General features: G+C 37.1%; 2 protein-coding genes across 2 annotated transcripts in view; one reads left to right on the forward strand and one right to left on the reverse strand.

Moving 5' to 3' along the window:
- The window catches only part of LOC133526927 (acetylcholine receptor subunit alpha-like 1), a 488080-nt gene that overhangs the window by 410893 nt on the left and 53168 nt on the right, over nucleotides 1–24019 (reverse strand). The gene's annotated exons all lie outside the window — the stretch shown is intronic.
- On the forward strand, nucleotides 8054–8903 carry LOC133526758 (uncharacterized). The gene has a single exon (XM_061863470.1). It carries the CDS (start codon nucleotides 8198–8200, stop codon nucleotides 8771–8773), a length of 576 nt encoding a protein of 191 aa, XP_061719454.1. The 5' UTR covers nucleotides 8054–8197; the 3' UTR covers nucleotides 8774–8903.

The raw sequence follows: 24019 nt of genomic DNA on the forward strand, positions 1-24019 counted from the left end.
GCCTTAGGATCCCCTTTTAAATGTCATAAATCCAAACATGGCAGCCATACCCATCGACAAAAAAGTCTACCGTTGATCTAATTTCATTTGACAGTTAACTAATACGTATTCGACACGCTTATATTTGACAACTAGAATCCTGACTAGAGCTGGGACTGCGTACCAAAAGTACGTCTCTGTTACTCGTACCAAAAGTACGTCTAAAATACCAGTTTTACGAGTATGACCCCCAATAGGCAGTTTACGTATTTGCCGTGCTTAGGCGTCTTACAAATAAGGATTATTTATACAAATATCGACTTATTATTTCGTTAAGGGTCGGAAATATGGTGACGTTTTGAGTGAAGGCTATGAATCTATTGTCATATTTTTGTTATATATTATTACATTATTTTTAGATACAACAGACACCCAGACGACCATCTGTTAACAAAATTTTATTTTACCTAAAGTAACGGTAAGAATGGAGGTACGAGGTGATAAAAGTTTCATATTTGTTTTATTTCAGAAATCAAAGTCCGTACTTTTAAATACTCGACAAGCTAAAAGTAGTCTATTACAAATAACCTGTTCCAAAAACTATTCCGGTACAACGCCCCGCCTCTAGTGTGGATATTGTTCACTGACAGGTGGTGATAATAGCAATTCGACAAGTCACAATATTTCTCACATCAAATGGAAATCAACACGAAACGTCACTTTTAGCATGTCGAATAAGGGCCCTGTAAAGTCACTACGCAGAGTATAAACGGTGGTTAAAATTTCACCCTGGGTACACTCAAGAGTATAGAAAACGTATCTGTATGTAAATGCTATACAAAGCGAGTTTTGATTGCTGTAGCTAAGGTTAGGTACAGAAGTATGACAGTTCTTTCAAGTCCCATTTATTTGAGTTTAATTTAAAAAATAATAGAAGAAGTTTGTACTTACAGCATCGTTTTAAATGTTATGTTTTTAAATAAATTAATGTGCTTCATTTCTTCGCTCTAACACAGACAGAACAGTATCGCTGTGACATCTTATAAGCATTATACGAATACGGCCGTTAGTTGTGTTTAGTGGTATTAGTAATAGTAAACTCTTTATTGTATAAAAACACATAATAAAAGTAACTTAAAATTAGGAAAAGCTGAGTACAAAAGAGAATTTATCCCTTTAAAGGATCTCTTCCAGATAACCTTTGAGTAGATGAGAGGAGAGGGTGACAAATGCAGCAACATGTACAACAAGGTACCAGAAAGTAGAGGATACAAATACAAATACATACAAAATTTATAGGATAAACATACATATATTACACAAAAAAGTAATAGGGAAATTAAGCCAAAAAAAAGAATGAAAAAAGTGGAAAATAATTAGTGATTATAGTTACACTAGGAACACTAGGAAAGGAAAATTATTCAGCAGTCAGATAACCACAGCTTCTTCAACCTAACCTTGAGCGACGTGACGCGAGCGGTTATCTGAACAAAAATGTTAAAACCAAACCTTAGATTAGATTAGATTAGATTTATTTATTTCTTCAAGAAAAAGACACAGTATTTTACACAAAAGAATAAAACAAAGGCTTTCACTAAAAGATCGTCAACTTAACATTAAAACAAAAAATATAAAATTAATAAATAAAGAAATGTCACGACAAAAAAGAAAATGTCAATGTATACATAGCTAGGGACAACCTAGGTATTGTCGAAATGTCAAAAAGAATAAAAAAAAACAAACATATTTACAAAAACACTAAGTTATAAATAACTTTAGAGTAGCATTTGCTACACTATTATGTGTGTATTGCTATTGTGTATCTACTAAAGTTACCAATTAGAAAAGTAGTGATTACGAGGACCCATCACGTGGACATTGATGGCAGAGCGACTCGTACTTACCTGAAACAAATATTTAAACATTAATCAATCATATTAAACTCTTTCTTTAAACTATTGACATAAATAATAGCCATATTTTATTTATACTGAACATTTTAATAAAAACAGTAAGAGCGTTAAGAAGCTGTACCACGAGTTGGCATTTGACATTGACGGTAGTGTCTACGTGAACTCGATCGCATACCCTCTCTATCGCACCAATAAATCAATGCAAGCGAGATGTACTGCATTCGAGTTTACGCAGACGCTAACATCGATGTCAAATGCCAAATGGTGGTAATGGTGAAAGGGCATCTACACCGCAAGTACGTTTTGTAGAAGAACGTTCCTAAATATTATTACTACATTGAGTTTCTATCTGTAACCATTTTTTTTATTACCGTGTTGCACAAAAATTAACTGCGGTGTGAATGCACCCTTAGTTTTTACTTTATCATAGTTTACCTAAGCTACAATAATTATTTGTATTACATTTATTTAGTGTAAAATGTATATCCATTTATTTGGTGCTCGTTACATAAATTAGGTATGTAAGTATTATCTATTACAATCCAGCTCAAACTTCTTGAATAAAAAAGTAGGTAACTACACATTTTTACGTATAATCAAAAATTATTTGTTGGATTTTACCCTGTTTTCCAAAAATTAGGGAATTTTGGTGCACTATGATAGCACCAAAATTCCCAAATTTTTGGAAAACAGGGTAAAATCCACTTTTTCTGCTACATTTACACACTTACAAGATCCACATGTGCCCCAAAACTCCGGTCCAACTCCGTGACGTCATTATCTCGGCTACGTGACTCAAAGGAGCTATTTCCACGCACCCTGTATTATACAGGGTGTATAACAAATGCGGTTTTGGTTTCGTTTAATCATATTTATAAGGGGGGCTCTGAGAACTCATTTGGGTTTACGAGGCTCTTATTCCTGTCGGTAAGCGGCTTATGTCTATTTGGTATAGTAGTTGGAAAAATGTTTATTTATTTACTTACAAATATTGTAAAAAATGTGACCGGTTTTTTAACGAAACAAACATAATTATATCTGTTTTCATAAATTTTGGTTATCATTCAAACCTTATCAAATATTTCAAAAAAATAACAATAACTAGGTATTCTATTAACATGGCATGTTTTGCCAATTGATTTCTCGGGGTCAAATTCTGGCTTTAAGTTTTAGAAACTGAAATTTAATGAATATTGGTCGATTTCATATTTTTGTGAAAAATACTTACGGAACTAAATACGGAACTTCTCATTCTGGGTGAGATGAATACGAAACCTGCTGGACCCGAAAAATTCGGTAGCGTTACGAGAATACGAGACTTTTTCGTAACTCAGTGGAAGATTTTTATGAAATACGGTGAAATTGCGCTTATATCGTACATAATAGGTACTATCTTTTCAACAAAATTTATCTAAATCTGACGAAATAACTGTTCCAAATTTAAGCTATCTACATCAAACGTTCTCTAAGAAAACCGCATTCTAGGGAATGCAAGACCAAAGTGATCCCATATTAAGTGTTCCGTGAAGAATGTTTTGCACGGAACAAATTCATCAACTAAATTAAAATCGGTCCAAATATGAAGTTCTTCAGAAAATATTGTTAAAAATAACTTAAAATCCAACCCAACGGCCCGATTCGAAGAATGAGATACGATAACGATACGTTTAGATAAGTTCTCATTTAAATATCGTTTGTATGTCGTATAATTGACAGAAGCAGCTCGATTTGGGCAACCAATGTCACTTTGGCATTAGAAATATCGTAGATAGATCTTATTCGGATCACAGCGGAATCGAAATTAAAGTCAATTTTGACATGTCGTTAAGTTATCGATCTTTTAAAGATCTTAAACGCGTCTTAATCATTCCTCGATCGGGCCGTAAGTCTAAAAGTACAGAAAAAGAAGCAACTGTATTTGTATCACAAAACAGATCCCCGAGCCCGTTTATGTTGGCACATTGTTACATGTTTGATAAACATCGCCCTCATATTATTTGACCTACTTTCGTAAAAGTTAGCCTTAAATCTGCCTACACTGTGATATACATAGTGAAATCATAAGTCTTAGCCTTAATCCAAAGCCACGAGGTTCGTTTATTTGTTATACAAATAGGTACATTAAATTGTAGGCGACTTTGTCTTACGAGTATTAACGTGTTCCGTAGTCAACTAGGAACCCTTATAGTTTCGCCATGTCCGTCTGTCTGTCTGTCTGTCTGTCTGTCTGTCTGTCTGTCTGTCTGTCTGTCTGTCTGTCTGTCTGTCTGTCTGTCTGTCTGTCTGTCTGTCTGTCCGAGGCTTTGCTCCGTGGTCGTTAGTGCTAGAAAGCTGAAATTTGGCATGGATATATAAATCAATAAAGCCGATAAAGTCGTAGAATAAAATCTAAAAATATTTTTTTTTAGGGTACCTCCCCTACTCGTAAAGTGGGGATGTTTTTTTTTTTGCTTCAACCCTACAGTGTGGGACATCGTTTGAAAGGTCTTTCAAAACTGATAGGGGTCTTCTACAAATATTTTTTGATAAAGTGAATATATTCGCAGATAATCGCTCCGAAAGAAAATAAAAATGTGTCCCCCCCCCTCTAATTTTTGAACCATAGGTCAAAAAAATATGAAAAAAATCGTGGAATCGTAATCGTAGAGCTTAAGAAAGACATTAAATGAAAACTATAGCGGACATGATCAGTTTAGCTGTTTTTAGTTATCGCAAAAAGTTTACAGATTATACACCTAAACCTTCCCCAAGAATCACTCTATTGATAGGTAAAAACCACATGAAAGCCTGTTCAGTAGTTTATCGCGAACATACAGACAACCGCGTCCGTATGTATGTACATACAGACAGACGCGGCGGGGGAATTTGTTTTATAAGACGTATATAGATAGACTTTGTATGTACACATTCTGACAGACAGACGCGGCAGGGAACCTTGTTGTACGATGTATATTATATAGTGTTACAGTCTTTTGAGGTAATGATCCTTTTAATATTCGTTTGCTTAACTTGATAACCCCGTCCTCTTTCAAAAGGATTACCGTAACCATCATTTTACTAAACACTCTATTTACCTGTCCAAAGCCCAACTACGTCCGAACGCTCATTAATTAAAAGATTAAATCTAAAACCAGGCTTCCTTGGGATCGCATGCCGCAAGCGTCGAAAATATTGGTGTTTGCAAAGTCAACAGTTCAGCATAATTGATAAGTCGACATAGCTACTGTTGGAAGGGCGCTTACACCTGAATGGCCATTCACAAAACTTCTAGCCAACTACGTTCAAGACTAACATAACTTGATCCTCAGATATACTAACTACGTATAATGAAATGATTCTTTTATACTGGACCGTCAGCTCCACGTGAAAATACAGTCGGTTGTGAATAGAGCCTGGCTGGGGAAGCCACGTGCGCTTAGTGCAAGCGAGACTCAAGATATCCTCCTTTCGATTACACCCATGGCACGTCGCATTCAAGCGAAACTTTAAACCTAAACGACTTATCTGCATGCGGGTTCGATTGCAACATAAGTCTTTTTAATGTTAGGAAACAACGCGGGTGTCGTGCGTAGCGAAGCAGGCGAGGCAAGCAACATAATGTGCCATGACAAAATGAATGCCACGTACTAGCCCGTTATTTTGTTTCACAGCGAGATATCGACGGCGTAAATAGGCATCTTGTTAGATGCTTCGTTCGATACGTTGCGGGTTGATAACGAATTCAATCAGAGAAGTACGCACTCTGCATCACGTAATGCGATCTGAACTCTATCGAAGACGAATGAAAAAAAGGTTTTGTCACGTCAACGTGTTGTCACTGTCAGTTGAACAAAATGAAACGGAAAAAATACACCTAATGGATACTCCAACCACATATCTAATAGCTGTAAATGGAATTCAAATGATAATAAATCTAATCCTCGTCCTACCAGTGCTTGACCTTATATATTTATCAAAATTTATCACGTTCTGTAAGAACAATCGAGTTATGAAAAATGTTATAGTTTTAGTAGCTACTGTTTATAGTATTTTCATTATATGGCACGGAATCCTCAAGCCTATGAAGAAATTATCAAATTTAAACATACACAAGTCGAGATATAAGAGTTTTACTGCAAGAGAAAAATTGGTTCGTGTTATCGAAATCAGCCACGCAAAACGAAATTTTTGGCTCGGAGCGTTCTCACTCTTTCTGGTTTTAGTGTTCCTTAGATTGCTCGATTACGTCCAGTTTTCTGCAAAGCTATACGAATTCTCAAAGTCCATGGAAAATTATGATTTGGTGGATGTCTCTATGACGGATCAGTCGGAATACACGAATTTCTTTTCGGTCAACAAGGAAGTTGAATATAATTTAGTAGATTAGCCGTCACTGGACGATCTGGATGAAAGTGATAACTCGCGTATAAACAAATATTTACAGAAGAAAAAAGTTACAAGATATTCAGGTTTAATAACTGATGCGGAAGATTTTGATGAGTTAAGTCAAGAAAGTTTCACGTCGAAATCTGCTTTAGTGAAATCAAATGATTAACCCATTTACTACGATAGTGAGTTTTGTGCTGGTTTTAGAAATTCTAATGGTCATGGCCCTCTTGAAGCCTGTCAGAGAGTCTGAATGTATCAGGACCATCTGGTATGATTTGCTTCGGGACGTAATTACTGTACCAGTAATAGTTTCTGGTTTGGCTGCTGTGTCCTGCTTGGAGATTCTTTGGGAGAATATGGAATTTAAGAACATATTATTTGAAGTAAATGACAGGGCATTGGTAAAAGACTTTGAAATGGTGAATCTGTTAAAATGTTACACGACATTTTCTTCTTCTGTATTCCTTTTGGTTCTGATTTTGAGATTGATGCAGTTCTTAGTGGTGCTGTCAAGGATGATGGAGTTTGAGATGATGTGCAGACACGCTATACTTCAGTCCAGAGAACATTCTAATTCTACCGTTGTTTCCAAAGTGCAAAATGTGATTAATTATACCTTTTACGATCCACTATGACTACAGCTGATTTTGAAGTATATTTCCGTATTTTATTTTGCTTTGGTTTTGTTGCACCTTCATTTTATTTTACTCATTAAAATTCCTGAATCTCAGAATGGTTAACTTTTTTCTCAAAAACACCACATTCCCAAAATGCCTAAACTTCAAATCGACTTGGTGTTATAATACCTAAATATTTTTTTATACTACGTCGGTGGCATACGGCCCGCCTGATGGTAAGTAGTATCCGTAGCCTATGTACGCCTGCAACTCCAGAGGAGTTACATGCGCGTTGCCGACCCTAACCCCCTCCCGCCCCTCGTTGAACTCTGGCAACCTTACTCACCGGCAGGAACACAACACTATTAGTAGGGTCTAGTGTTATTCTAGTGGTGTTGGTGGTGTGTTGGTGGTGGTGGTGTGGTTTTAGTGGTGTTCTAGTGATATTTAAGCATTTTGGGACTAAGTTGTTTTGAAATTTAGGACAAACAAATATAATGGCATTATGATATTTAGGTGCAATGAAAACAAAGCTTAAGTAGCTGTAGATAAACCTTTTTTGTACTATCAGTAGAGAAAGATCCACAGACGGAACGCGCAAATTATCACGCACGGAATGATAAGAATGCGTATCATCCGCGTGCTTGCGCACGTAACTCACCGTGTGGCTGCTGTCTCAATATAGGTATAAGTGAGTAAACGTATTACACATATACTTGTATATCTTTTGTGTGTATCTCTGTTATCACTTGGTTATAACATAGTGAGAGAGAGATAAAGATAGATGGAGTAAGACAAACATTGAGGCAATAGAAAAACTTGTAGAGAATCTTCGTACTCTTTCACCTGCCCCGAGCAGAATAAACTATAATAATGATGTCTCCTACATGTTTGTGATAATCGAATTGTCAATCGGTAACATCGTTAGGTACTGTTTATTACGGAGCCTTTACGGAGCTGTGAAGCGCATCTCATCATTTTGATAATTTGTCATTCGAAGCAAACAATCTGGTCCTCTCTGTTATACAACTAATGAACCACTGAATAATTTTCTCTTTCAAAATCTTTTGAATAAGATAAAAATGCAGCATAAATGTTTGAGCAAATACAACCTAGTAAACCCGGCCTTAGATGTAAAATAAAACGTATAAAAACTTCATCCATTTTTCTACCACACGTCAAAATTAATGACAATCATTCCTACTTCAAACTACATTGTGTTATCTGTCAATATGCCGATACAAATAAAATTGCGAGTGAAAAATAGTAAATAAAATGTAACACCAAAAACCAATTGAACCAGAAATTTCACCAAGCAAAATGGACTCCCATTGCGCGGTCGCTGCAGTCCTGCTCTTCATCCAAATGGTCATGGTTCTCGTCATGCTGAACCCCGCCTACGACCTCCGTAAAATCACCAACTACCTAAACGAGAAGACTGAAAAATATAAAACATACGTTACCTTAGCAATTGCTCTTTATTTCGGTATAATTTTATATATTGGCGTTTATAGTCCGATCCGAAATATCATTGAGCTAAGTGAAGATATAGATCAGGATGAAAGAGAGCTAATAATGATCTGCACAGAGAAGAATTGCATAATGACCGGGTTCTCCGTATTCCTCGCAGTTATTATATATGGGATAAAGTATCTAGTTTCATACACAGTGAGCTTGGTAGAACAGTCTGATAGACAGATAGCCCTGCCGCAGCCGAAGCTTCTTAGGCCAACCACACTCACAAGCGCTCTGAAAATGAAACGATCGATTTCGTACGAGACCATACTGTTAGCGAGGGACTTGCGGGAGCAACTGAATTTGCTGATGAGAAATGCTTGTACTGACTACAAGTATAAGCTTCCAAATATGTTAGATTCCTCATTTCGGATTCATTGAAGTTAAACGCAAAATAAACATTAAAGCAAGAAAATAATATAACAATTTAACAACAAGTTGAAACTACTACGGCAATTAAATTTAGATTTAATTTAATAGAGATATTCATTAAAATTTGGAAGTTCCCTTAGTTTGTATTTTTATTTGTCAGGTAAAAATATTTCAAGTGTTTTCTTGACTCCTTATAAGACTACTAAATTATATATTAAATAAATCATATATTTGAAAACTTCCACAGATAAATATAACTACAGACCTTCAGTATTTAACAATTATTTTTAATTATAAAGTAACACAAATAAATGATATATAATATGACGTCCGTTTCCGTTTTTAATTTAACGTACAATCGTTTGACTACTTAAAAAACACAAGCCAACATTTCTAAAATAATTTGTTTTGTTTCCAAAATTGTGTTAAACGTAGGCGTGTCGGAACGTGTCTAAAGTTTATACTTATATCAAGTTTCAGCTTCAAGTTTGATACAAGATTGTCGTCTGCCTTAAGCCGGCAAAGCCTCAGGCCCCAGTTTGTACTCGACATACGTAAACAATAATGTAGCTCAATATTTAACCCACAAGCGTCGAGAACTGCACTTGCTTCCACAAATTGCCTCAAAGAGCTTACACGTTGGGCGTAACCAACCACCCATTTACATGAAAATAACCGGAATTTACCGGAAAATACTGGTAACATTAGGTTTTTTTGGAAACAGCGAGTATTCAGAAGATGCTATAAAAATAAAAAGCGACATAAGACGTGGAATGTCGGTGGTATGCGGCAGAAATGTTTTGGACTGAAATAAATGTCTCGGAACACCGCAATTTGAATTCGTCCTTATTGTCAACTGGTAAAGTATTTTTTGGTTTATTATGTAAAAATGTGTGAAGCCTTTTAATCGATTCGCTGCAGTAAAGGTTATTGAACTGTTGTCTCTTTCTTAAGAATCATTATTTGCTTTTATTTATTGTTGGTTTTGTAACAGCGATACAAATAAAAAAGCTTGTCCTTGTAAAAAAGTTTACAAATGAGTGAACAATAGGTAAAGTGCGCGGTTGTTTTACGCGATAACGCAGCGTCAAACGCAATGCGTTTGCCGCACATCCATTTTAAGTCAAATAATCTAATGACCGTATATTGTTTTACGCGATAACGCAGCGGTAGCGCATTGTCATTTTCCCTACATTCCGTGATCGCATGCGTTCAACGCTGCGTCCATCGTATGAAACAACCGCGCGCTCAAAAGTCAACAGTGTCTGGAAATATTGATCTATAAAAATTACTAACTACAAGTAATGTGTTGGTCTTTTTCAGATTTCAGCGTGTAACCCAGGTGCCCAATTCAAGTTTAACAACTTGTTATGGTATTGATCTCATTTTGATATGACCTCGAAGAGTACTCATGCTCATGTGAAATGAAGCAAAATTCGTGCTTCATATGTGCGCCAATCACCATCACAAATTTTAAAATTTGAATCGACCTCTGCGTTCGCATTGTCTGTTCACAGTACGCTCATTATTCGACTGTAAATCAGTACCCAACAGTACTAAAGTCGGGCGTGATGCGTTCGCTGGCGCCGGCCGCCATCTTGGCTGAGCCAAAGGGAGGCTTAGGGATGTGCGACATTAACTTTTAGCGATTGCGTTGTTGTAAAAGTTAAGAGGTCTGACTTCACCTATGTGTAAGTGTAGCTTCTAAATAGCGGCGCTCATTATTCGATTGTAAATCAGCCTACACAACAGCACTAAAGTCGGGCTCGATGCGTTCTCTGGCGCCAGCCGCCATCTTGGATCCCTGCCAAACGGAGGCTTAGGGATGTGTGACATGAACTTTAGCGATTGCGTTTTTGTTAAGGTTAACATCAACAATATTTTTGAAGGAGAATATCAGGACATATATAGGCAAAATATATGTAACTTAAACTGATGTAACTTGACGGGTAGTCAGACGTATTCTTTGAGTAACCACAGTTGAAACTGTCAGTGAAATTTGTGACATAAACGGCTGTATCTTTTGATGGCATTGGCTTAGAAGTTTGATTTTTTTTATTCACAGCTTCAAGGGACAGTACACCTGAGTATTTGATATAAATTCCAGCTTAATACCTCCACGTGTTCCTGAGAATAAGGGTCTTGACAGACAGAAGTACGGGCGGACGGACAACAAAGTGATCTTACAAGGGTTCCGTTTTTTCCTTTTGAGGTACGGAACCCTAAAAAGCCGGAAAACTCCTTCAGTAGGTTTATTGTAGTCATAAGGTCCACCAAATGGTCACTTCATAGTGTTGCTGCTATTAATATATCACGTGTACACGTCTATGGCACGTTTTAGTAGCTAATCTAATAGTGTAGCAGCTGCTACCAGCTGTCAGCTGTGCATCGAAATTTGGCAAGACAGATGATGTAAATTTACCACTACTCCTAAAAAATAGACTTTCATTTTTCAGACCAGGAAGACTATTTACATTTAGAATGTTCTCTTTACTGGGAATATTCTCCATGATATAACACAGTTTTTGCGCCAAGATGTAAAAATAAATAACGTTTCGTGTGCAGGAAACACACGCACAAGATTTTTTTTTTTTTATTATAGGACATTATTACACAAATTGACTAAGTTCCACAGTAAGCTCAATAAGGCTTGTGTTGAGGGTACTTAGACAACGATATATATAACATATAAATACATAGAAAACAGCCATGACTCAGGGACAAATATCCATGCTCATCACACGAATAAATGCTCTTACCAGGATTTGTACCCGGGACCATCAGCTTCGTAGGCAGGGTCACTACCCACTAGGCCAAACCGGTCGTCAATATAGTATCACATCATTTTTTTGCTCCATATGACCTCAGTAGTTTGTGGTTAAAATCTATCGGCTTACTCGAGCCCACGGTGTGAACTTGGAAATATTCTTCTGTAAGTAAGATATAAGTATATCCATAAAATGGAATACAGAATTTTACTTAACATGTAGTATCAATATTAGCAGATAAAACAAGCCAAAAGATCTGCCACCCTCTTATAGAGAATCTCTTTTTGTAAAGCAGTAATTGTCACTTCCTACGAAGCAGGTCTCGGGTTTGCATTCCGGTTAGGGCATGTATTTGTATGTTTATCACAAAATATTTGTCTTAAATTTTTTCTTGGATGTTTTTGTGATTATTTCTATGTATAAAAGCATTTATATATAACTATATATTATAAACATCGTCGTCTTTTACAGTCGAAGTCATAAATATATATACATATTTATGAAATCGACTGTACCCACAACACACTATTGAGCTTACTGTGGGATTAGATCGATCTGTGTAAAATTTTCCTATTCTATTTATTTATTTATTCTATTTTATTTATCCAAATTATCAGCAATTCCAAAGAAATTAATATACCTACATAACAGATGAAATATCCACTGTAAACTATAAGATTTCTCAACCGCAAACAATGCCAGAACAATGCGCTGCGAACAATCGTATTATCAAAACACAACCGTTGCCAATAAAACCACGTATCCATACGATTCTCTTTAACACCAAGAAATACAGGCGATTTTAGAGAAGCACAGAATTGTGGTAAGCACGTATGCGGGAAGAAAAATATGGGCAAGAGCTTGCCAATGTGAAACACAAATAAGTGGGTGTTGCCAGATTTAGCTTTGTGCGCTTAGTTGCTTTAGCAATGTATATTTTTTTAGAAACCACGGCTGGATTGTATAGTATGAAAAAAAAAATGAAAAATGTTTTATTTGTTAATGATACAGGGTTCAATTGTAAAGGTTGGAGTCTTCTAGTAAGTATAAAATACCTGTGACAGAAGACCCCGCTCTTCCATAACAACACGTGTAGAATTGAATTAACAAATAATATAAACAACAAGCAGTTTTGCTGAGTAAAAAGAACAAATATAACAATCTTGATATTTATAATATCAATACATTTAATTTTACTAATACATTTAACTTTGAGTAAATTGTAATCTAATGTGTAGTATGTAGGATAAATTAGGAAAACATGAAGTAGTGAGGAAGCGCTGCGGAAGCATCATCATCATCATTGGCCACAGCATCTTGACAGATGATTGTTGCAGCGACAGGTTATTAAGAAGAGGAAGAAGAGGTCCGTGCGTACATCTTTTCCTGTGGCTGTAAAGTCCAATCGCAGCACGGCACTTTCTGCCACAAAGATCGCAGGTGAAGCGCGAATCTGTTGATGGTTCCTGTGTAGTCCGAAGTCTTTTCTGCTTTAAATCATCGAGCCAGACTTCATCATGCTTCGCTATGCCGTCATGTAGAAGGTTACACCATTCCCCTCTTTTAAGGGGGAAGCATCATGCGATGGCACAAAATACAAGAGATTGTCAAATGTCAAAAGTGCTACCAAAATCGAAATGATGGCAAGAATTAGGGTGCCTTTCGACCAGAGATGTGCTATGCTTGGTATGCTATGTTTTCAACTTTTCATACATCTGAAACACAGCTCCAGCTACAGCTACGTTTACAATGTATGAAAACATAGAATAGCACAGCATAGCACATCTCTGGTCGAAACGAAAGGCACCCTTATTTGACGAACTGTCTAACCTAGTGGGTAGTGACCTTGCCTATGAAGCCGATAGTCCCGGGTTCAAATCATGATATTTTGTTCCTGAGTCATGTGTGTTTTCTATGTGTTTATTAATGTTTATACATATATTTTTATCTGAGTACCCACAGTACAAACAAACCTTATTGAGCTTACCATGGGACTAATTCAATTTGTTGAATACTGTCCTATAATGTCTATTTATTTGTCTTTTTTAGGATTCCTTACCCAAAGGGTAAAACGGGACCCTATTTCTAAGACTCCGCTGTCCGTCCGTCCGTCCGTCCGTCCGTCCGTCCATCCGTCTGTCACCAGGCTGTATCTCATGAACCGTGATAGCTAGACAGTTGAAATTTTCACAGATGATGTATTTCTATTGCCGCTATAACAACAAATACTAAAAAGTACGGAAACCTCGGTGAGCGAGTCCGACTCGTACTTGTCCGGTTTTTTTTATTTCATGGGTATCATTGTCAGATTACACGTACACCTACACATAAATAGATAATTAAGTCGATATTTGTTAACCTAAAAAGTTTTAGTTTAAATCAAATTACGTTAATTTCAAACGCTCTGAACTGAACCAAATTTCCAAGAATTTATTTTAGTTAATTTAATATCTGCTACCCTTCATTTGAGAGATATTAGCCCGGCCCTCATTTATTTATGATTTTAATAAATTATCTATTGGACGCTATATTAAAGAAGTTTTATTCATGAACTTCATTAGTTTGTAGAATAAGTCGATACGGTTATTAAATTCCTGTTAATATTATAAATGCGAAAGTGTTTCTGTCTGTTTCTCTGTCTGTGTGTCTGTTACTTCTTCATACTTAAACCACTGGACCGGTTTAATTTAAATTATAGTTTGAGGACCGAAGAAGGACATAGGATATACTATAATATTGTCTTCGGTACCCGGGACAGTTACTCATGAAATAAAATTATAAATAAATATTTGGGGACAATATTACAGAGCAATCGACCTAGCCCCAAACTAAGAAAAGCTTGTACTATGAGTACTAGTCGACGAAATACATAAGTATATAGATAAATACATACTTATAATTTAATATATAGCATCATGATTTGGAGTTTTCTTATTTCCCAAACAAGTATGGAAATATTATCGTAACATTCTTGTTGATTGATTAGGAAATTTTGTTCCGAAACGCTCCGGCTTTGGATTTTCACACCTAGGCCCAGTCATTTTTTTTAATTAAAATTAGTTTCTTAAAATAATTAACTTAATCAAATCCTTGACTTATTTACCCGTGGAACACTTGGCTATTTAGCAATCAAAATCAGTAAAACAGGTATAAATACAAAACTGTGCCAATATAACCATTACTTAGTCTGAGTACAAATTTTAAGGCTTCCCATCTACCTCTCAAATTTATACCTTCTGTTGTACAGAACATGGCCCATAATGTATTGAAGCTAATGACCGTGATTCTTCCTTTGCCCGTCAAATTGATGTCAATCGATTTTGTGCCTTGTGCAGTATAGAATAAAATCTGTTTTAAAGTGAGCTTGTGGAAGACTGAGTTCAGCTAACAAGGACAAACAGTGGCACTTAACTTTCCAACAATCATAAACTCGCCACAGTGGTTAGATTATTATCAATAGGTAGTATTAAACAGTTTTGAATAATAAAAATAAAATAACAAAAATAAACAAAAATAAGCGTGCCAAGTACTCCGGGTTACAGGGGGCGTACGATTTTGTGCCCATTGCTGTCGAGACAGCCGGACCCTGGTGCAGCGAGGCGTCCGAATTGTTCAGGGAACTGGGTCGGCGGCTAAGGGAGAGGGGGAACGATCCCCGTTCTGGGTCTTGGCTTGTCCAACAGTTCTCCATCGCCATACAGCGTGGCAACGCTGCGAGTGGGATGGGGACTTTTGGACAAGGCATGACACAGGACGGGCTTTACGTTAGTTAAATAATTTTAAGTTTGTGCTTGTTTTTTTTTTGTAATAGTAGTGTTTTATTTAAGTTTTTTGTGTAATGATTTCTATTGATTATGTGTGATTTAATTTGTTCCAATTCTCATACTTTTAAATAACAACATTTTTTCGATTTATTGGATGTTTTTTACATAAAGAGTAAATGGTCTATGGGTAAAACTGACGCTTAAAATGAATATTTACTTTTTTTTCGTTTGCAAAGTGGTACTTGTCACTTTTTGACATCTATCAATAATATTTAGACTAGGTCTCATAGTGGCAACATCGCCATTACAAAGGCGTTTAGCACTTAGTACCTAACAATATAAGTATGTTTTATTTTTTTTAAATCAGGCGAATTCCAGAAAAGTTTGTAGGACATTTTAGTCTTTAAATATAATCAGAAATGCACCATTAATATCTTTCTTTCGTCGTGAAACACCATGTAGTATATGGAAGAAATTTTGTAAGGGAGAAACGGCATGCATGATAAGGCGAAGATCACGGTGTATGACGGTGTGGGTATTTTTTTTTATACTACGTCGGTGGCAAACAAGCATACGGCCCGCCTGATGGTAAGCAGTATCCTTAGCCTATGTACGCCTGCAACTCCAGAGGAGTTACATGCGCGTTGCCGACCCTAACCCCCTCCCGCCCCTCGTTGAGCTCTGTTGTTGTTGGTGTTGAGGTAATCCGCCTTGAGCGCACACACAACGCCGCTTCACCGCGCGGAACGGCGAAGGATACAAAATTTCAAGCCGCTCCACTGCGTGCCGCTGCGGTGGGCGGTGCCACACCACCACATATGTTCTGTGCCTTCGCCTAAGTCACGACACCCAACATTTCAGAAGAATATGAGGTATTTTATCTTCTTCTTACCATCCTGTTACCTGGGGTGCAGGGCTCGAAACATTTTCTTCCACTGACTCCGGTCCTGGGCTGCTCGGGTATTATGCTCCTCCCACCTCATCCCTAATACACCCAACTCCTGCTCCACAGAACGGCGCAAAGTAAGTTTAGGGCGACCATGTTTCCGTTTTCCGAGCATCTTCCAGGTCAGGGCCACTTTGGATAGGTGGGTGTCAGGTTTCCTGAGGGTATATCCAATTCAATGCCATTTGCGCGTTTGGATCTCCTTGTATAAGGGTGCTTGTCTGGTTATTCTCCATAAGTGAGCGTTTGTGATCCAGTTAGGCCAAAAGATTCGTAGAATTTGCCTTAAGCATTTGTTCACAAACACTTGGAGTTTTTTGTTAGATCTTTGCGGATAAACCAGGTTTCGCACCCGTACAGTAACACGGCCTTTACATTTGAATTGAAGATCCTCACTTTAATTCTTCTAGTCAGGGTAGAGGAGTTCCAGGAGCTATTTTATGGTAATAATATACTACAATTTATCTGGCAACTGTGCCTTTGGACTCCATCGCAAAATAAAGCACGCACAAACCGGAGTGCTCGTAAAAACTGCATTGTGCCGCTAAATAAGGTTAAAGATTCATTCCAACGTGAACAAGCCGTAAAATTGTGTTTGATAACGATGACTTTTGAGTTTATTAACGCGTGATAAGAATATATCTTTCATGCCTCATTGAATATAGGTAATGTAAGTTCGGGTTATTTCGCGAACACTTCAGAAAGTCGGTATCTATTATGAAAATTTAAAACGTATTTATAACTGGCTCTATCGCGATTTATTGAAAATTGTTTCCACTAAATGCCATTATTATCCGCGAGTTATGCGAGAAGCAGGAAGCACCTCAGAAATTTTAGGGAAGACGGTTTTAACTTATCGCCAACTTGGGGACCAGTGATCCAGAAGTGTAAGTCAAGGGATCTTCCGATGTGTGCGCGGATAAAGTGAGTGTTGCGCGTCGGAATATTGACAATAATTAAAATATAACTGTGGTGGACTGTTTGAATTTGTGATGTCTGAAGCCGCGTTTTCACTTACTGTTCTCAGCAATAATTTTGTTTAGAGCAAATTTTTGATCTTCCTATTTACTATTGGAGCAACTGTTTCCATTAATCGAACGAACGAACGATTGCTCGCTCAGAACTGTCAGAGCACCAAGTGAAAACGCGGCTTTACCACAAACGTTTTCATAGATTTTTCGTCGGGTAGTTACCAGTGGCGGATCGTGCAAAGAACTGAATTCCTACCGGCTTGTCTAATTACAGCCCGTTGAGCACTTTCACGATCGGTTCATGGAGAAAAGGAAAACAAAGTTAGCTCCGGGTTTCCTACGAATGTTTGTGACGCGCCGCCACTGGTAGTTACACAAATCTCTATTTAACATTTTGCTCTCACGTCAGACTACGTAGCTAATATGCCATTCGTTACCGCTCTGTAGCGAACGAGACGCAACTGTCACTGTCGCACTAATATGGAAGAGTGATAGAGAGAACTGACTACGCAACGCTACGCAGCGTTAACGATTGGTACGTTGGCTATACATCTAGTTATCCACGACCAGAATCAGTGAAACCTGCGTCGAAACGTCAGAAACAACGGTAACAATACAAATTCGGGATAGACCCATTTAAAATGTATTCAAAATGTGAAAGTCCTACATGTTGTATTGAGAACATTTATTCTAGTTAGCAATGCAGTCGGTAATAATGTCGGGCCGCGTTCCTGCAGCTGGTGTAGTCTGAATTCGAATGGTACCTTAAGATGAATTCCTAGTTGCGATTTTTCCATATAAACGCTCTCGACTGTTTCCTCCCTGGATTTTTAACCTAAAGCAATGATTTTTTCAAATCAGATCAAAATCATCAATATCTGTTCCGCTATGTTTTGCTTTTGTGTATTATTTTATTTTAAAGAAACTTACAGCGCCTCGAAAATTGCAAAAACGGCTCAATTGAATTGACTGCAAAAAAGGCGCAGTATACAAATATGATAACAAATATCCAAAAAATCTAAACACAGCGGCATAGATTATTTCTTCCTCTTGCAGTTTCTAAAATTTCATAATGATTGGTTCCGTTTTAGAGGAGGAAACGGTCGTGAACGAAACCTCGATTTTTGAGTTTTTTGCGTGAGTTTTTACTTCGAGCAGCAGTTGTCCTTATCGCACGCACGCACTCCCGCCCACCGCAGAGCTGACCAGAAACATAGCTTCAAAGATTTAAAAAGTTGCTCGGCTAGGAATTGCTCTTAACACCAACCTACGAGATATACATATACTTAGATAGAAACCCACGCATTCCAAGTTTTGCTAATCACATTAAACATACCGAGAATATAACACAAATATTCCTTCTCACATCATTATTCTTCTAACGATATTAAATACATTTTGTATTTTAATGAGGCTGTAACAAAATTATTCATGAAAATGTTTCATCAAAAATTCAAAGACAAATTGTACAAATTGAATTTGTAAGAATAATGTTACAATCCAATTTCATATTCAGTAAGCATGCTGAAAGTTTTTTGCCTTTATATATTTAAAATTTTATGAAAACGTACGCTTGAGGCGTCATTTAAGAACGCTTATAAGCGTATGATGTCAAAGTATTCTTAAGCAAACCATTAAAGGTCCTATGTCTTATTTATGAGAAATGGTCGAAGAGTTCAGATTTGGAAACCACTACCAAATATTTGTAATACAAAAAGAAAAAAACAACACGATTAGATGTAAACAACAGGCGATGTTATCGCTAAAAAGCTATCTCTCCGAGACAACCTTTGGACAGCGGAAATTAATAAACTTACACAAGTAAAAAAAAGTAATTGGCTCGTTTCAAGCATTTATGCTCATGCTCGATTGGGGGTAAAAAGTTTAAGTCATAAGTGCGATTTCTCCCAAAAACAATACAATTTCTTAGAAAAAGGCTCCCTAAAACACTAAAACAACCTGAACCAAAGTTAGCTCAAACGAAACTGAAACCTTTCTCTAAATCCGCTGAACTCACAAAGACCGACCGTAATTACCTGACCCACGGATCACTAACTAGATGAAGCATTCAACCTCGTAAAACCCATCATACAAAATATTCCTATTTTTATTTGAACCTTATTTACTTATATTCTTAACCTTTATTTGTATTGATCATACATTGTCATGATTTACATTCATATATACAATAGGTACTTATGTCAGAAATAAATAAAATTAAAATCATTGTAAACATCGAAAATAACTAATAATAATTAAATTAACAATAAAATAACACTACTCCCCGTTCCAATACGTTAGGCTAGAGTATATTCATTATTTAAGGAAGTCAAATAATAATACTAGCCTTACATACAACAAGGTTTGAGATGAATTTCGTGTATAATTTTAAAACTGGAACGGAATTTATAGTTATTGTGTGCATTTAATTCACTTTATTTGAGAAAGCAATAAAACAAAAGAAGACTTAAATCGACCGGGATATAAACCGTGATTACCTTTTATATCAAGTGTGGACGCGACCAGTTGTAACGTTGAAAGCGAACGCAGCCGGCGCGCGAATGAGGGTAAACCGAGCGCGGTCTACACAATTTTGACACCTACCTGCTATATCCAGTTTCCAGGGAACAAGATGAATGTAACGGCTTTGAAATATCGGGAGCTCAAAAATAATATAAAAGGTAATCACGGTTTATATCCCGCTCGATTTAAGTCTAGTAAAACTAACCGTAAATCATTCAAAACTGTTAGAGCAAAAGAAATACGACTTTATTTGGTTTACAAAATGCTTTATTAGATTGAAACGGAGTATACATTGTAATGACATTGGGCTTTACGAAGGATAACACTCCTGGTCATCAGCATACGAAGACCTCCACAAGCTAAAGTCGTGTTTAATATCGAAGAGTAGTTTGAAAGGTATTTTTGAATAAGGAAGGGGATACCCTTTCATTTTAGCAGTATCTCTGAAAAGGAAACCCTTTCCTAGTGCCAAGTTAAATGAACGTGTAAGCAATTCAAAGGGAAAGCCAATCGTTGGAGCTATTTGATATATTTAAAGGCTTTTTCTGGGAAGGGGTGGACGGGTCCCTGACCGCGATTCTTTGCAAAGCGCTATCTATGGGATGTAGTCCATGCTTGCGTCTTACAAGACTATCGTTCGCTTTAAGATTTATTTTATCCTTTTATATCCATTGGGAAGGACAGAGAGACAAATGGAAAACGAAACCGCAGCTGGGATTAGAGGCAATAGCGAGAGGCCGATTCTCTTTTAACAACTTAATATGACTTGATATCTTTTAACACCTATATTACGGCACCAACATCGATCATCTGAATCCGAACGGTAAAAAGAAAGATTTATTTTTCAAGTAGGCATATTACAATGCGCTTACGTACGTCAAATAAAGCCAATAACGCTGTCTCTATCCCTACACCTCTGTCTCGAGAAAATTTAAATCCCCCTCAATTGGAGGAGGGTATCCCAATATGGTACCGGCAAGAAACACATCTTTTCAATTCATTACATATTATAATTCTTCTTCTTCCTCGCGTTGTACCGACATTTTGCCACGGCTCATGGGAGCCTGGGGTCCGCTTGACAACTAATCCCAAGATTTAGCGTAGGCACTAGTTTTTACGAAAACGACTGCCATCTGACCTTCCAACCCAGAGGGTAAAACTAGGCCTTGTTAGGATTAGTCCGGTTTCCTCACGATGTTTTCCTTCACCGAAAAGCGACTGGTAAATATCAAATGATATGTCGTACATAAGTTCCGAAAAACTCACTGGTACGAGCCGGGGTTTAAACCCGCGACCCCCGGATTGCAAGTCGCACGCTCTTACCGCTAGGCCACCAGCGCTTCTTACATATTATAATTAACGTGGATTAAATAAATAAAAAATTCAATTTTAATTACTATGGAATTCACACCGTTAACAACGAGATGGTTAATAAGACAACTCTTGATTGCATTTTTGACCACCAATCCGCGTGACTTAGGTATCGATGGGCGGATGTGGTGGACACGATTTGCGCGAGCTCCAGGTTGAAGACTAGCGAGAAACTGCACAGGACCGGGATCAGTGGAGTGGTGGAGTGGACCGTGTAGGCCAAGACACATTTTAGGTCGCTGCGTCAGACTTTTTTTTTTTTTTCAGAAACAAACAGTCATTCAATAACATTGAACATTAGATTAAGCAGCAGTAAATTGACCTATAGTTTCCTTAATTTACATATCAAAATACAAAGCTAATTAACAGACTTAACGGTTCTCACTATTAGGGCCGTATTAAAATAATATGAAAACCTTATCAAATCGTTAAAACACAATCGGCATCCGGGTATAGCTTGGAATTAGTTGGACTGAGTGATGTTACTGAACAGTTTAGGATTATTTTGAACCTTATCCAGCTACTACAAGGTTTGTTGTTTTTGACTTTAACTGGTCAGAAATGTGGCCGTTTTCCTTAGATAGCAGAAGATACCACTAGCGGGTCATCCTTATTGTAGATGATATTACAGTAAATAGTTCATACAGTGAAGGTAGTTAGAGTTCGATGAATTTTTGTTTATTTTATTTATTTAATCGTATGGCTTATACAAAAAATAGGTAGTTATATAAATATCACAGAATAAAAATTACATTACAATTAAAATTTCAATTAAATGTCAATATTCAGAGCGTTCAGCCACGCAATTGCGTCGGGTGTTAGGCGCAGCAGGTCCTCTGGTGGTTCCGAGTATAAGTGCAAAGGGCATCGCTGAATTATATGCTCCATAGTCTGGACTTCTTCGTCACACTCGCACATTGCAGAGTCCTTCCACCCCCATTTATGCAGAAAGTAATTGCAGCGACCATGACCTTCTCAGTCTATTTAAGCGGCACCACAATCTCCGGGGGAGGTTGAATCCTAATGGTTTAGAAGTCGGGTCTATGGTTTCTACGTGAGAGCCAGTTTATTTTATGAGAAAAAACGACCCTATTATTTTACGAAGAGAAAAAGCGTTCTTCCAATCTTTAATCCGGCAATGCATTTGCAAGCTCTCTGGTGATGCAGGTGTCCATGGGCGACGATAATCGCTTACCATAAGGTAATTTATCTGCTCGTTTGTTTCTTATACCTATTTTAAAAATCTACAAAAAATCCCGTTCTGTTTTATCCGGCAGCATACTTAGGCTTATTTTTTTGCATTCCCTCAGAGTTTGTTTAAAAAGTACCTTTTCGATATAGGATTCGAATAATTTGACTTAGCAAAAATAAACGCAAAATCAGAAATCGATTTCGGGTTGAGCATGACTATCGTAATTTTAATTAATTTTAATATCATTTCTAGTCCACTAAATAGTGTTAAAGACTCAGGAAGAGACTATGTTTTCAAAAAATAATAAACATGCGGTCCAAATCATCCACAAATCTCATACACTAACTTTGTAATATTATTTCCAAGTAATGGCGAAACTAAAATCAAGTTGAAATACGGAACTTTCCGAACAAATTCGCCCTCAGACTTTCATAATGCATACTCATTTTTAGGGTTCCGTAGCCAAATGGCATAAAACGGAACCCTTATAGTTTCGCCATGTCCGTCTGTCTGTCTGTCTGTCTGTCTGTCTGTCTGTCTGTCTGTCTGTCTGTCTGTCCGAGGCTTTGCTCCGTGGTCGTTAGTGCTAGAAAGCTGAAATTTGGCATGGATATATAAATCAATAAAGCCGACAAAGTCGTACAATAAAATCTAAAAATTTAATTTTTTTTAGGGTACCTCCCCTACACGTAAAGTGGGGGTGAATTTTTTTTTTCGCTTCAACCCTAGATTGTGGGGTATCGTTAGAAAGGTCTTTCAAAACTAATAGGGGTTTTCAAGAAACATTTTTTGATAAAGTGAATATATTCGGAGATAATCGCTCCGAAAGAAAAAAAAAATGTGTCCCCCCCCTCTAACTTTTGAACCATAGGTCCAAAAAATATGAAAAAAATCGTGGAAGTAGAGCTTAAAATAAAAAAGACATTAAATGAAAACTATAGCGGACATGATCAGTTTAGCTGTTTTTGAGTTATCGCAAAAAGTTTTCCCTTTATAGTAAAAAGACTTACTTTAATTAGGTACTGATTATGCAAATTTGCCTATTTGTTTAACTCGGGTGAAAGGTACCGTTTCATCCCTTGGTTAACAATTTACTATACTTTAAGCTCCAGTTTAGCTTATTGTGACGGAAGAGTAACTACGGAACCCTACACTGAGCGTGGCCCGACATGCTCTTGGCCGGTTTTAACACTATAATCTCTTTTCTGCTGGCTTTTCGCAGCTCAACTTCTGAAAGCATCAAAAAGCTAGAATAACAACGAGAAAGGTTGTGTATAAAGTTTTGTTATTAAACAATAATGAGTTTTGGAAATTTACAAAAACATACAAACACTCAGATCAGAAGGATCTTTTTTTCAGGAAGCGATCGAACTGACGAATCGTCTGATGGTAAGTAGATACTTTATGATCTTTTCCTGAAAGGTTTGAAGGTTGTATTGGTCCGGGAATACCTCGGGCGGTGGTTCAGATTCAAAGCGGAGTTTTTGAAAAATCGTACCGCTTTTTAAAATCCAGAGTGTTTGACTTTCGCTTGATAGAAAATAAATCACGAACATGTCGGTCCGGTTCAACCATACCTTGGCTGAGCATTACACCTGTAGATGCAACTAGCGCCAACGGTAGTTACACGAACTAAAAGGCATTGACAAATCAGACCATTAGTTGGTTGGTTGTTCAACGAAACTGACACTAACACTGCCTGTGACAACGCTGCAGCAAT

The sequence above is a fragment of the Cydia pomonella genome, chromosome 17 (assembly GCF_033807575.1).
Source record: "Cydia pomonella isolate Wapato2018A chromosome 17, ilCydPomo1, whole genome shotgun sequence".
Lineage (NCBI taxonomy): Eukaryota > Metazoa > Arthropoda > Insecta > Lepidoptera > Tortricidae > Cydia > Cydia pomonella.